This window comes from Haliotis rufescens, unplaced genomic scaffold, assembly GCF_023055435.1.
Source record: "Haliotis rufescens isolate VD_foot unplaced genomic scaffold, xgHalRufe1.0.p SCAF_7, whole genome shotgun sequence".
In the NCBI taxonomy this organism is placed as follows: Eukaryota; Metazoa; Mollusca; class Gastropoda; order Lepetellida; family Haliotidae; genus Haliotis; species Haliotis rufescens.
The window spans coordinates 46,824,616-46,840,349 of NW_025964361.1; the positions used below are offsets into that span (position 1 = coordinate 46,824,616).

General features: G+C 40.4%; 1 protein-coding gene across 17 annotated transcripts in view; it reads right to left on the reverse strand.

Moving 5' to 3' along the window:
• LOC124143677 (probable phosphorylase b kinase regulatory subunit alpha) overlaps positions 1-15,734 on the reverse strand; it is a 91,392-nt gene that overhangs the window by 4,951 nt on the left and 70,707 nt on the right. For 11 of the 17 annotated variants that reach the window (XM_048387647.1, XM_046512712.2, XM_048387646.1 and 8 more), the window contains 7 exons: positions 15,149-15,225; positions 14,379-14,457; positions 12,880-13,009; positions 11,162-11,260; positions 8,100-8,194; positions 3,612-3,776; positions 1,405-1,458 (listed from right to left, as the gene is read on the reverse strand). In XM_048387647.1, the coding sequence (XP_048243604.1) occupies positions 1,405-1,458; positions 3,612-3,776; positions 8,100-8,194; positions 11,162-11,260; positions 12,880-13,009; positions 14,379-14,457; positions 15,149-15,225 (699 nt within the window). Of the gene's footprint in view, positions 1-1,404; positions 1,459-3,611; positions 3,777-4,888; positions 4,948-8,099; positions 8,195-9,794; positions 9,836-11,161; positions 11,261-12,879; positions 13,010-14,378; positions 14,458-15,148; positions 15,226-15,734 lie in introns of those variants that run through there. The other 6 variants (XR_007218986.1, XM_046512708.2, XM_046512711.2 and 3 more) reach the window with 6 other exon arrangements.

The following is a 15,734-nucleotide window of genomic DNA, read 5'->3' on the forward strand; positions in this document are numbered from 1 at the left end:
CTGAGCCGACACTTCAACCACTAGACTATCCCAGCACACCTTGGGAGTGAAACTTGTCTGATGCAGTAGTCAGTGATATTTACAGCTATATCACACCAGCCTGTAAGTAATCAAGGCTGGACCAGGCAAACCAGTGACTGAAAGCATGATCAAGGATGGCACTCGTCATGGCCTTTTAGTCAGCTCTTACCCTTAGCACGAGTGAGTGAGTGTGTTTGGTTTAACGCCGCTTTTAGCAATATTCCAGCAATATCACGGTGGGGGACACCAGAAATAGGCTTCACACATTGTACCCATGTCGGGAATCAAACCCGGGTCTTCAGCGTGACAGGGAACTTAACCACAAGGCTACCCCACCGCCCCCCCCCTTAGCACAAGTGACTGGGGACCTACTCAACCCAGAAGACTGCCTACTTGTTATAGTGGCTAGAGTGTCTGCCCGGAGAGCAGAAGGTCAGTGGATCGATCCCCGGCCGCATCATACCAAAGACGTTAAAAGATGGTACTTGTTACCGGGCGCTTGGCATTAAGGGGCTAAACGAGGAGTGCATGTCTAGTTGTATACTATGTTGAGTTGGGTATCCACGTTAAACAGCAGCATGGTATCTCAGTGGGCTAGCACTATTAAACAAGCTTCAGTCTGGACTAGTACAAGCAGCCACACACACACACCCAGTGCAATAATAACGCGACGTTAAACCCAATTTCACCTGACCCAGAACCCCAAGGGACACTTTTTGCGGGAACAGTTGTTTTTGTTTGTTTTGTTTCTTATTTAACGCCGCACTCAGCAATATTCCAGCCATATGGCAGCGGCCTGTAAATAATCAAGTCAGGACCAGACAATCCAGTGATTGATAACATGAGCATCGATCCATGCAATTGGGATACGATGACATGCCTCAACCAAGTCAGAGAGCCTGACCACCCAATCCTGTTAGTCGCCTCTTACGACAAGAATAGTGTCTTTTTATGGCAAGCATGGGTTGCTGAAGACCTGTTGTACCCTGGATCTTCACGGATTAGTGTGTTAATAAAAAGATATTTCAGATGGTTATATCAAGGGATGTCCTGATATGCCAACCTCATGTGTCAGTACATACTCCACACTTGAACACTTGAGTCTTCACGGAGCTACAGGAACAGTACAGAACTCGAGAACACAACAATGACTGGATATTGTTTTACATGCAGTCCACAATTTTCCAGTATCAAAGCAGCCTTCATATAGTCATGGCAGGTCACACAACCTAGTGACTGATAGCGTGAGCAACACTCTCAACATCAGGACACTGTGATACACCATGGGCCAATTCATACAGTGTTATTCATACTCAGTCTGACCATGCATTAGTAGGGATATCCTCTCCCTGGAATCTCCATGGGGAGACGGTACAAGCTCACCTCTTGTGTCAAGCTGCCAAGCAACATATGTCCATTGATGGACAGTCCCTGGCACTGCAAATAACAAAATACTTATTGACACATAACACAAACCTTTATGGCTAACTGACCAAGAGTGGAACAGCTGAACTAAAAGCATGGAAAAGTGTTACATAGGAAATATTCACATCCTGCAAAACATATAGAATTATATACAAATTCTACCCTTTTTGGGTCAGCTTGCCTGGGCTCTGTATTCGACTAAGTTTTACTAACAGACTCTGTTCTCTCCAACACATATTTGGAATTAACATGTCATACATTGTCAGGGATATGTAAAATGGTGTTTTAAAAACAGTGAGTGAGTGAGTGAGTATGGTTTTACGCCGCTTTTAGCAATATTCCAGCAATATCACGGCGGGGGACACCAGAAATGGGCTTCACACAGTGTACCCATGTCTGGAATCGAACCCGGGTCCTCGGCATGGCGAGCGAACGCTTTAACCACTATGACTTATTCTTATATTGTATATATATATGTATCACTACAGTGGCCCTTGATATAGTGAAAATCCGCTGAATTCCTCGGACCTGCAGGAAATGCTCATCCCTGCATTGTTCAGAGGTCTTTGGGGCATTATTGCACTGAATAATCACCCTGCCCTTACACCACTGTCCTCCTATGTCCAAAATGCAAAAGCACTAAAAGCAATATGTGCATTGTTTTTTATGACCCTCCCCTAGAGAGCTCCTAAGTATGTGTGCATGTTATCGTTGTATGCACTTGTTAACTATCCTACCAAATTGACACTCTACTACAGACGAACATAGAACGTAGTGAAATCATTCACTGTTAAAAGTTTTGCATCAATGTACAATTGAATAGTATTAAACTCTTAAAAATAATTCCACCACTTATGGATGTAATGTTCTATCTCAAAGAAGACGTCACACTTTATACATGTTAGTGTTCTATTTTATTCGTACATCCATCAACATGTGCACATTTATCCCTTTTTTATTTAACAGGGGACAGGGTAGGATGTCATTTTTAGGTTAATACCTGAGTTCCTTAAAAACCTGCCTGTTTCTTAAAATTGTTCACTTGAATATGACCTTTGGTATTTTTGCATAAATATCGAATATTTAAAAAACAATACTTGTAAATGTTTATTGTTGGCAACATGTTCGTTTCAAGGCTGGACAGTGAGTGAGTGAGTGAGTTCAGTATATCGCCGCTTGAAACTATTTCACCTATATCACAGCAGGTCCGCAGAATAGCAAAAAGCCTGAGTGATGCAGATTTGAGACATTTTTAGACCTATTTTCAAATGACACCTATTTTCGATCAGCCATTTTGATAATGATTTGTCACGTTATTATGAGAGATGTGATGTCATCAAAGCTGCCGACTTGAAAATGCATACATTGGGCCTGTCAACATTCATCTTCCCAAGGCAAGGGAGTTAACTGACTATAAAAGTCCAGTTTCCACCCTTGCTGAACTAGGCTGGTATTATGGAGTTACATTTTGGCTGGGCTAACGAGTCTATAGATAGTCCAATCAAAATCGCGCAACGAAATCGAAATCCGGTTTGTAAACTGTCGTGCTGATTTCGGTCAATTGCAGGATTTGCAAAGCATGTGCACCGCCAACTCGTTGTCAACAGATATTTCCAAATCTTTTCACGATTTTAATCAAGGTGCTCACGTGATTTGATGCACTTTGCGATGTAGGACCCGTTTAATCACAATATAGATCTTGATTATCATCTTGACTGGGTGCCGCCAATTTGTTTGAATCAAATGCCTGTGATACGAGAGTAGGAATCTGATTGGTCCATAGGAGAGGTTTAAAAGGGACATAACTCGTAGTAACCACTGGTGGCGCTACGATCGAGCCCAGGAATTCCAGCCTAGTTCGGCAAGGGTGGAAACTGGACTTTTAAAGTCAGTTAACTCTCTTGCCTCGGGAAGATGGTCAACATTGAGTTCATGTAAAGTCCTGTAACCTGTCTGAACAGTCCGTGGTTATTCAGAATGCTGGTGCCCTTGTCAAGATGACCAGGAAGAGTAAAATAGTGTTAACACTATAATTTGATGGCAACTCGACAACTGGGTGATCCGTAGCCCACTCATGGCTGAAGATAATTATCCCAAAACAATGGCAGCAAACGCTAGAAATTATTGACTCATCAAATGTCAAACATTTTTATTTGCAGACTTACCCTCTCTAGCACTGTCCACAGCCTAGGATAGAACTCTAGAGGGACACGGTTGAGTGACCCATCCAGTCGTCTACGCCTCATCCATTGGCCCTGTCGGTCAGAGGAACTGTCATCTGCATCTTCCTCTGCGGTGCTTATCAAGGGGAGATCACTCTGGCTGACAATCTGTCATCACAAACAGGTTCCATGACACAAAACAGATCAACTCATTGTCCATGACATCATTATATGGAAACATTACTGTATACAGGATCTGTAAAACTTAACTGTTTGGTATACACAAACATTGGCGTTATTTTATACTAGTATTTTGTTTCATAAACTTGGTTCAAGTTCAAGTTCAAGTTCAAGTTCTTTATTAACTCAAACCGTAATGGAAGAGTTGTCAGATAACAGCTATTATTTCTGGGGAATCAACAATATAATAAATGGTATGTTAACTTGTTAATGCAATAGAAGATATATGATGAACCACAAATCGCAGTCAATGCATATTTAAACAATTTCATTGTGAAAATCAGAATAGCATAGACATTAACTTTCCATGAATTTCACTCTCGCAATTACCAATCAAACAGACTTGTCAGACACTTATTAAATATACTGAATAAAAACATACACCAAAAACATACATGAATATATTAACATGGATAGATTGTGATAGTTATGGTTGATATAAGTTAGTTACCCCAAACCCACAATATGAAATAAAGACAACAAATTATCCTCACAAAGGTCCCTGGGACAGATGAGTAATAATTTCGGCAGTTTGATTTCAGAATAACTCTCTTTATATCCAAAGTACTGTTGGTCCTACGCAGAGTTAATCAGATCCTGGCTCGGCTAAGGAGCGCAACTCTGCACAGCCAAAGTGGTGTTTTAAACTGAGCCCTTGTGCTCCATTGTCACACTACAGGGAGGCAGTATTTACAATATCTGCTTTCAAAATACTGAGTCATTTCAGCCTGATACCATATTTATTAAAGTTTGCATCTCTCTGAACAATAATTAATACTTTTTGATGTTTAGTCAGCATCATTATCTTCGCCAAAAGCTTTTGAATTTTTATCCAAAATTTGACTCTCAGCATCAGTTTCAGTAGAATATAGCAACATATGGTCTATTACTAGCTGAATATTACTAGATGTGGGCTCCTCGTGGTCTAAATCTCACACCGATATATCATATATTCATATCAAAGCGTTATTTATTCCCAACATACAAGAAATACCTGGAGGTGTAGCAAATGAACATTATCTGTCAATTACTGAACTCACCGATGACTTTTTCCTGCTCATCTGTACAATCTGTGCCCCCACATTCCATCTAGAGCTACCTGAGTGACAACACCTTGCCATCAGTACACATGTAGCCACACACAACCTGTGTCCACACCACCTACAGTGCTAGTGTTAGTGGCACTCTGATCCCCCGCATGCTACAACTGCCAAGCTACACTCACGCAGCAACTACCGTATATCACATAGATAAGCCGAATATTGAGGACCAGAACAAAGATTCTGTAGAAAAGGGTCGGCTTATGTATGGGTTACGCTTTCATCAAACTCTTTTTCTGTTGGTCAAAAAAACTACTTTGTAATGAAAAAGGCTATAAAAAACTTTGTCAATGAAAATGAGAAAATTTGCAACTAAACATCACTAGAGATGATGATTTACCTATTCGATTGCATCTAGGAATTGTTTTATATGCAGGGATAAAGATTACTGTGTGTATTGTCTCATAAAATAAACCGGAAAAAGCAATCAGCTGTTCACAAGTGTTCTCCCAATCTACCGGCAATTACGTTAAAACATGGAAAAGAATCGGTTTTCACAGTCTGGCATGACCGATTAACTATAGTAACTTGACAGAATTGGGTTATCCTTAACTTGTGTTTAGTAGTATAGAATACCCTTAGGGGCTAGTTATCAGCTAAGCTTACAGGTCCGAAATAGATGTTAGATGATCACCGACTGATCAGTTATAAAACCAGCACAGACAATCGTTTCCTACACACTGGTGTGGTTAAACAGTCAGGGTTGCTCTTCCAAGTTATTATCACTGTGAGACGTTTCCAGTTGCTGCAACAGGTCTTTTAGTATCCTCTTTCAATGTTTCTTTACAATTTCCTTCATGCTCAAACAGCACAGGCAAAATTGGGACCATAAATTCAAAACTTTAAACACAAAACACTACACTAGAACTAAGGAACAGGAAGTGTTGGTCACATGACTGTAGATGAGAGAATTATGGGATGACACAAAGACATACTACTAGTAGCATGACTGTGACATGAACTGCTACATGGACTCTTTGATTGGCATTCTAGAGGTTGGCAAAACAAGTAAGAAAAACGTGCAACTTTATGGATAACAACTTCGAAGTAGATTCTTACACCGATATCAAATAGGAATCACTCCAGCTTGATATCAGTGTAAGAATCTACATCAAAACTTCGCTATGTGAAATAAACCAGAAGTTGTTTTCCACAAAGTTGTACATTTTTCTTGCTACAAGCAACTTCCACTACATGCAGTGATGATGAACACAACGGGCATCTAAACCCAACTACTAAAGCACAGCGTGGTCACAAGCAGTGAAAAGCAGGGGTAAGCATGGAGCATAGGCAGTGAAGCATAAGCAGTCTGTTGGAGCTAATGCATGCTGGAGAGTCTTAAAGTCGCCATATTGACAAGGCCTTGAAAGCATTTGTGCATCCATGATTCATTTGTTACGAAGGACCACTAAGGCACATTATGTCTCAATTTTCGATTTTTCCAGCCACTGATATTCTTTATTTCTGATTCAATAGATCATTATGCTATAGTTTGTTGCATTATTCAATGTATGTCATAAGACTGAATCACATGATCTTCCTTACTACATCATACAGCATTTTTTAATTAAATAGATCGCAGCATACAACAAGATTGATTCAATATACCATATAGCATTATAGATTCAATATACTACTATACCATATATCAACATTGAATCAGTATACTACTGTTCTGTATATCATTCATAATTCAATATACCACTATGGCATATATCATTATTGATTCAGTATACAAATATGCCATGTAGCATTATTGATTCAATATACTACTGTAACATATGTCATTATTGATTCACTATACCATGTAGCATTACTGATTCAATATGTTATACTATATATCATTCCTGATTTAGGAAACAGCTTGTCAAACTGTTTCTTATATATACACCCACCACAACCAGCCTCGGACTATAGAGATGTCTTCTGTTAGTGATTCATGCTTGTATTGCACACCAAGCAACCAACAGTTGGGTACAAAAGCAGAGAAGTATCAAGCCCTATATAAACACTATATATCAGAATCACCAATCAGATTCAAGCTTTTGGTCTGATCTAAGTGTGGCTTTGATAAAGGCTCCAAATATTTAACAACCAAATGATGCATTCCTATGAGTCAACCTTACATTTTTTCAGATAAAATTTAGAACGGCAAACACAGGTATGTGCATATGCTGAATATACACTTCATATAGAAGCTGATGATGAGGTAAGATAGGACATGGATTTCGATATATTGCATCCTGTAACCTTTTGAGCACACAGATTGCCGTGCATATACTTGATCATGTTGATATACAAGCTGACACTGGGATAAGCTAGGACATGGATTGGTTCAAGCTGTGAGTATATCGATATATTGCATACTGTAACCTACATGTGAGCAATCAGCACACAGATGGCCGTGCATATACTTGATCATGTTGATATACAAGCTGACACTGGGATAAGCTAGGACAATGATTTGGTTCAAGCTGTGAGTATATCGATATATTGCATCCTGTAACCTAGATGTGAGCAATCAGCACACAGATGGCCGTGCATATACTTGATCATGTTGATATACAAGCTGACGCTGGGATAAGCCAGGACATGGATTGGTTCAAGCTGTGAGTATATCGATATATTGCATCCTGTAACCTAGATGTGAGCAATCAGCACACAGATGGCCGTGCATATACTTGATCATGTTGATATACAAGCTGACGCTGGGATAAGCTAGGACAATGATTTGGTTCAAGCTGTGAGTATATCGATATATTGCATACTGTAACCTACATGTGAGCAATCAGCACACAGATGGCCGTGCATATACTTGATCATGTTGATATACAAGCTGACACTGAGATAAGCCAGGACATGGATTGGTTCAAGCTGTGAGTATATCGATATATTGCATACTGTAACCTACATGTGAGCAATCAGCACACAGATTGCCGTGCATATACTTGATCATGTTGATATACAAGCTGACACTGGGATAAGCTAGGACAATGATTTGGTTCAAGCTGTGAGTATATCGATATATTGCATCCTGTAACCTAGATGTGAGCACTCAGCACAGGTGTGTACACATACTTGATATACACTTGATATACATGTCGATGATGAGATGGAGACACAGAGTCGGTTTTAAGATGTATACTGTAACCTTTTTTTGACTGAGACGAGCAAATGACTTTGTTTCCTCTCGTGTTTGTTTAGATTTGACGGTGAGTCGTTTCTCGTCTTCATGGTCGTGGAGGACTGAGAGAAAACACAAGCACAATGCACAACACCAGGTTAGACAATGGAAGTTAGTAGCCAGGTGGCAACCAACGCTCCGGCCAACCACTGATAGACAGACACACAATATTTCGTGAATCATAGCTGCATTTTATTATAATGTGATGAGGAAAAATGGTTTTGAGAACCTTTTTGAAAGAAAAATATTTTAATATTAATGTTAGTGCCATGGAACTTTATATTTATATTCTGCAAGAAAATGTTAAAAAAATGTGATAGCTGTGCCATTGTAGAAGTGAAAAAGGAACGTGGTAGTAAGTCTAGCAGTGATGTAGACTGGAGTGCATCATGCACACAACACAGATGCAAAAGAAATGGTGAGTTTAAACTCTGAGTTAACTGAAGCCAAGTGATGATAAAGGGACTTTAAAAATACCCATTTCATTTCTAATTTTCTTTTCTAAGGACAACTTGATGCAGGTTTCAAATAGGCACCCAAACAATGTGTTTTATTTATTGTTAATGAAACATTACATATACAGTAGTATTTCAAAAATTCTTTGTACTAAATTTGAAAACGATTCCTCTTTTGATCAAACATCCCCAATTATCTGAGCAATATTAGTGAAATCAGTGTCATGTCAATAAAAAAGTCAATATTTAACATAAACGCGGAAGTCAATTAAATTTTCTTTTTAAATTTTACATATATTGAATAAATTTATCAATCTAGTAAAACTTGTCCCACCTCACCCCAACCCTATTTTCCTTACGGCAGAGGAGCATTAATATAGCAAAATATGCTTGTGCAGTTCGATCAGCGGCAGCCACAGTTAGCCAGCATCGTCATCATAATCTCGCCTTCATTCAGAGTGTTTCTTATTTCAAATTCCAATATTCATACAAGTTCTCACTTTCCTGATTCATTATTAAACCTTTCCAAAAAATTAAGTTACTAGGTGACAGTATTACCATTTTGAAACCAATTAGAGAAATAAATAGTCCAAAATGATACTTAAGAAGATCAAGACCCAACCTCATTAAAATCAGATCTCAGTTCTCGCTACTGGTAAACAGAGATCTGAGAACACCCCATTAAGGGTCACGTCAGATCGGCCTTGCGCAAACTTTGACTGACCAATGGAATGACTGGCAAGAAGTTGACATGAGCCAAACAGAAGGCAGCTTTACGGCACTAATTTTAAATTGGCAACTACGCTTCGAAACATATTTTGACAAATTCTCGATTAAAAATTTGAAACCTGAACAAAAGAACATTCTTGAATGGTTAATAGCTGGTCTAGATTGTATGGATTCAATCGTTAAGCCTGTAACTATCGTTCGGAATACCCCTTGTTAAAGTTTTCGAGGTCCAAATCACATTCCGATTGTCACTTTCATGATCTGGTAAGCAACGCTCAGATTAGTTGGATGAAAGGTCGTTCTGACGTGACCCGTAATGGGATGTCCTCAGATCTTTGTTTAGTTGTAGCGAGAACTAAGATCTATTTTAATGAGATTGCTCAAGACCTAGAATCCACTGAAATGCTGTCAGAGATTATGAAGACCACCCTTGGAGTGTACCTTGACCGCAAGAAAAAAAAGATGAACAAAAACCTACGTGTTTGCTATATCTAAGTTCAAAGAGAATCTTGCCAGATGCTGAAACAAGAATTGTTTGTTGGTTTGTTGCTTAACACTGCAGTCAGCAATATCCCAGCTATATGACGGCGGTCTGTAAATAATCGGTTCTGGACCAGACAATCCAGTGATTGATATCATGAGCATCAATCCACGCAGTTGGGTTAAGATGAAATGCATCGACCAAGCAGCGAGCCTCACGACCCGATCCCGTCACCTTTTACAACAAGCATGGGTTGCTGAGGACCATTTCTAGCCCGCACCTTCATGAGGAGAAATACGAACGAGTTCTTCATGCTGGGGATCAAATAAGAATTAGTTTGTCGTGCCGGGGATCAAAGTCCAGTTACTGATCAAACCTAAATGTGTTACAACACAGTGAGTTAGAGTAATAATGGAGTCATCACAAGCTAATGATGAAAAGGCCAACATCAAGGTGTCATGAACATATACAACACAATATATATTATATGTTCTGCAGAACATTCAATAAAAAAGCAAATCAGAAAAGGACAACGTATAAGAGACCCTTTTAGACCACTGGATATGCAAACTCAAGAAATGAGAAAAACCTTTGTAAGTCACTATGAAAGTTATCAGATGTGTTCAAATATGTAAAAAGTCAAGGATTACGAATAGTTTTGGGGATATTGTTTTGTAGTGAAAACCGAGCTCACAATTTCCTAAACATACCCCTAAAAGTAATTCATGATCCCTGACTTTTTTGTTCAGTAGAAATATGAAGTTTTCTTCATTTCAACACTTGGATGTATGGGCCTTTCAAAAAGTCTACATGACTAAGTAAGGTTATTATGGTTCAAAAGGGTGAGTTTAGGTGTTTTCAGGAAGCGTTTGTCTAATTGAACATAAACAAGAGTTTCCTATTTCTTGGGAGAGGTAGATAAAGTCTGGACAAACAGGACGAAAAATATATTTAAAGCTAAACCGGAACATTTACATTTCTGGTAGGCTAAAGAAGCCCTATCATACTTTGTCCTTGACCTTAACATGGTAAATACACATCCATAAGTATTTGTTCAAGTATAATATTTACTGTACTTGAGAGTAATAATACATGTACAATGTTGGCATACTGATAATCGTACAATAAATTCTTACGTGAAGAAATCTAATAAATTTCTACATAAAAGGCCACAGTCATAGCATACAAATTGAATCTAATGAAATATTTTTATGCATAAATATGTATTTTTAAAACTGGAATTAATATTCCACTGTTATCTAAACGTTTTCCACTTTGTAGCTGTAGTTGTTTGGATTAAAGGGCACAAGAAGGCCTATTTGCACCTTCACCATTTTCATATAGAAGGATGAAGAGTTACCTACCTTTGCTGATGACAAACTCCTTGCCACTGAGAATGTGATGCAGTAGAGTTTTCATCTCAAAGGGACTGAGATTCAACAGATAGTCTGAGGCCTCTTCCCCTGCAACAGTACAATACATAGATACCAGTAAGTACTACTTGTAAACACGACACACAAGACAATGGTGGAGGAACTCTGGCATTTCGGACAATGCTTCTGGATGCATATCTAGCCTAGGTGATAGTTCAGTGAGTTTGGCTCAAAACTGCTTTCAACGGTAGTTCAGTTTTATCACAGTGTGTCAGTTTGATGTTGGAGGAAACCCTGGAGTGATCTTATACGGTCAGAAAGTTCTAAGATTGACTAACTTTCAACCATGGGCCATAACAAAGTGAACCAGTCAATGTAGTACATTGTTTGAGTCCATTGCAAGTGTATTTGGTCTGTTGAGGCCGTTTGTATATTGGTGACAGCAAGTTAAACGTGATAGGGGTCCAGATGGACACAGAAATGGCAAAGAACGAGTACAGGGCAGTCATCAAGTTTTTTACTTTAGAGAAAAGTACTCCCCAAGAAATTCATGACCGAATGTCATAAGTGTATGGGGATAAGTGCCCTAGCGATGACCTCAACTCTGCCGTGAATGGATTTCAGGTTGGCTTCGGAAAACTTCTTCCTGGCTGGAATTGAAAAGCTTCACTATCTATATGAGAAGTGTATTGAAAAGCAGGGAGATAATGTTGAAACGTTAAACTTTCACAATTGTTGGTTTTGTTTGTTAGGCTCAGAACTTTTTGACCAGCCCTTGTATGTTTTCCATTTTGGTGATATCCACGAGTAAGCTTTAAGGGTATGGTTCTGACAACCAAAGAAATATAATAAGCGCAAATCTAGGATTCAAACCCACAGTCCTTGGTTTCACACGTGGCCCCTGGAAATCAATAGCAGAATAAATAGTCAGTTCTTTGTTAGTTCATCAGGTCTGCTGATCCTGACTTCATGACAAGTTATCTGAGTGTTGGTTGTAAACAGTCTAGTAATCCATCTGGGCACTATGGTAAGTAACAGCCAGATCACACACTGTAACCATTTGATCCTCATTCTAGTCAGTTCTCAAGCATGGGGTGATGGGGGCCTATTCTGACCAGGAATCCCAACAGACAGACAAGCATTGGGTGATGGGGGCCTATTCTGCCAAGGACTCCCCAAAACAGACAAGCATGGGGTGATGGGGGCCTATTCTGCCAAGGACTCCCCCAGACAGACAAGCATGGGGTGATGGGGGCCAATTCTCCTAAGGACTCCCCCAGACAGACAAGCATGGGGTGATGGGGGCCTATTCTTCCAAGGACTCCCCCAGACAGACAAGCATGGGGTGATGGGGGCCTATTCTGCCAAGGACTCCCCCAGACAGACAAGCATGGGGTGATGGGGGCCTATTCTGCCAAGGACTCCCTCAGACAGACAAGCATGGGGTGATGGGGGCCTATTCTGCCAAGGACTCCCCCAGACAGACAAGCATGGGGTGATGGAGGCCTATTCTGCCCAGGACTCCCCACAAACAGACAAGCATAGGGTGATGGTGACTTATTCTGCCCAGGAATCCCCACAGACAGACAAGCATGGGGTGATGGGGGACAATTTTTCTCAGCAAGTGTTTGAATTGGTGCAAAACTAGCTGTAATATATTGTGACCGCCCTTGACGGTGCAGAACATGATGTGATGTAATGTGACCGACCTGTACACTGAAGTGTTCGAGACAGTTCCATGGCCATCACCTGTATGATGAGGCCGACACGAAGACGCAGCATCTCGTGGAGCAGTTTTGGCTCTGTCCTGATAAACATTGCCAGATAGATTAGCAGCTCCTGAAAATTAAACACTGGAAACATGAATTGTGGACATTTTCAAAACATTTTCTAACATTTCACTTTAAAACAAACATGGCAACCATACTTATTTCATATTTCAATTGCCATAGATCTACTTGAAAGTACATGTACACAAAAATTGAGAGAATTTCTGCATATTACCTGTCCTTAATCATAGACTGTCAAACGGCATCAATGTGTATCACCTTACAAATAGAGCTAATGGGTCCACAGCTTACCGTTCACAAACTGTATTTGTATCTTGGAGGAACATTTGTTTCTGTACAAACAGTGTTTCTTATGAAATACTAGGACAGCTTATCAAAGTCAAGGTCACTGAACAGAAGGGGTGAGTGAGGTTAACTCAACAATTAGAGTGAGTGAGTGAGTTTGGTTTAACGCCGCTTTTAACAGTATTCCAGTCATATCACGATGTGTCAGCTTAATGTGGGAGGAAAGCCTGAAGTGATGCAGGTCTCGGACGTTTACCACTTCGGTGAAACCCATGAGCACGGGTATGGTGCTGACAAACCTAGAAACATAATCGGGGCGAACCGGGATTCGAACCCACAATCATAGGTTTCTGGCGTGCCTAAGGGACGCAATCAACAATTAGAGTGAGTGAGTGAGTACGGTTTTACGCCGCTTTTAGCAATATTCCAGCAATATCACGGCGGGGGACACCAGAAATGGGCTTCACACATTGTACCCATGTCGGGAATCGAATCATCAATTAGAACTATTCCAGCAACATCATCTTCAGGGACATGGAGGATGGAGATCAGGTCTGGGCCTGCTTGCACAAAGCAATCTAAGCACTAAGACTGCTGTATGTCTATGTTAAAGGGTTAAAGGGAGTTTTGATATTGGAATATTGATACGGCCACATAAAACCTCACTCACTCACTGAAAAACACAATACGATATGACATCCATTGGTTGTGACATCACAAATTGAAAGTATGTCATCTGCACTATAGGCTGACTTCAGTGAAATTAATTGTCGGGCTGTTTTTATTTTTATTTTTTTCATAAACTGACAGTCAGTAATTTATAGAACAACTAACTCGAAATTTGGAAACACCAAATGTCCCTCACGTGCCAAAATGCAAAGCCTCAGGGCTCATAACATTCATTCGGGAAGATACTCAGTGATACCTCTTAGCTTGTTGGTGGTGTGGTGGGGTAGCCTAGTGGTTAAAGCGTTCACTTGTAATGCCGGAGACCCGGGTTCGATTCGAAAAAGGGTACAATGTGTGAAGCCCATTTCTGGTGTCCCCAGCCATAATATTGCTGGAATATTGCTAAAAGCGGCGTAAAACCATACCCACTCACTTTGCTTGTTGGTAATGCTCTAGTCTCTCACCTGAGTAAGTGAAGCAGTGCTGGTGTCCTCTCCACAGGCATCAAATATGATGGAGGCCAGCTCCTCTGGGGGAAGTGGACTGAAACAGACATTCCGATTGTGATTACCATATTCATTGTAGCAATAACCCATTCTACTTGTTTGAAGGTATCAACTCATTTACAGATGGAATAGATGTCTGCAAAGAATGCCATCCATGCTTAAAATGATTATGGTTCAACTGTAGTTTTAATCAAATTTGTAGAAGTGCTTATCACTTAGCACCTCCCACTCAAACTTACCTGGTGAGGTTACACCTGTTTCTAGCCAGACCTACCTGCTGATGTCAACTCCTGTTTCCTGTCAGACCTACCTGGTGATGTCACACCTGTTTCTAGTCAGACCTACCTGGCGATGTTACACCTGTTTCTAGTCACACCAACCTGGTGATGTCACACCTGTTTCTAGTCAGGCCTATCTGGTGATATCACACCTGTTTCTAGTCAGACCTACCTGGTGATGTCACACCTGTTTCTAGTCAGACCTACCTGGTGATGTCACACCTGTTTCTAGTCAGACCTACCTGGTGATGTCACACCTGTTTCTAGTAGGACCTACCTGGTGATGTCCCACCTGTTTCTAGTCAGACCTACCTGGTGATGTCACACCTGTTTCTAGTCAGACCTACCTGGTGAGGTTACACCTGTTTCTAGTCACACCTACCTGGTGATGTCACACCTGTTTCTAGTCAGACCTACCTGGTGATGTCACACCTGTGTCTAGTCACCTACCTGGTGATGATCTTCTCCCTGTCGGGGGGCATGCCCACGGACAGCTGTTTCTGTCTCACCAACAAGTCTGTGGCAGCCTGGACAGAGGGGTAGATCACTGTGTCATTCATTAATATTCAAAGGAAGAAATACCACATTTTGGTCTCTAAGGCAAGCCTTCATTCAACACTTATGGAAAATCACACATGTATATGACTTAACAGTTATTTTCCAGTGGTTGTAGTCATTAATAATCTGAAACACCTTTCCTTAAATTATTATCATAGCTTGGGAGCAACTTACAGTTCAGACATCAGTTATAGCCAGGCATACTTAGAACCCACACACTCTGAGAGAGAAAGGATTTGGAATCCCACCAATATCAAATGGTGCAAACAACCATCTGTCAACAGTCAACATTACTAAGGTCTTTAGACACATGAAGTTCCAAGTAGAGAAAAGGTCTTTAGCAACCCTTGACTGTAAGAGGCAACTATACTTGTCGTAAGAGACGACGAACGGGATCGGGTGATCAGGCTTGCTGATGCATGTCATCATATCCGAACTGCAAACATAGGAGCTTATGATGTCAATGTCTGGTCTAAAC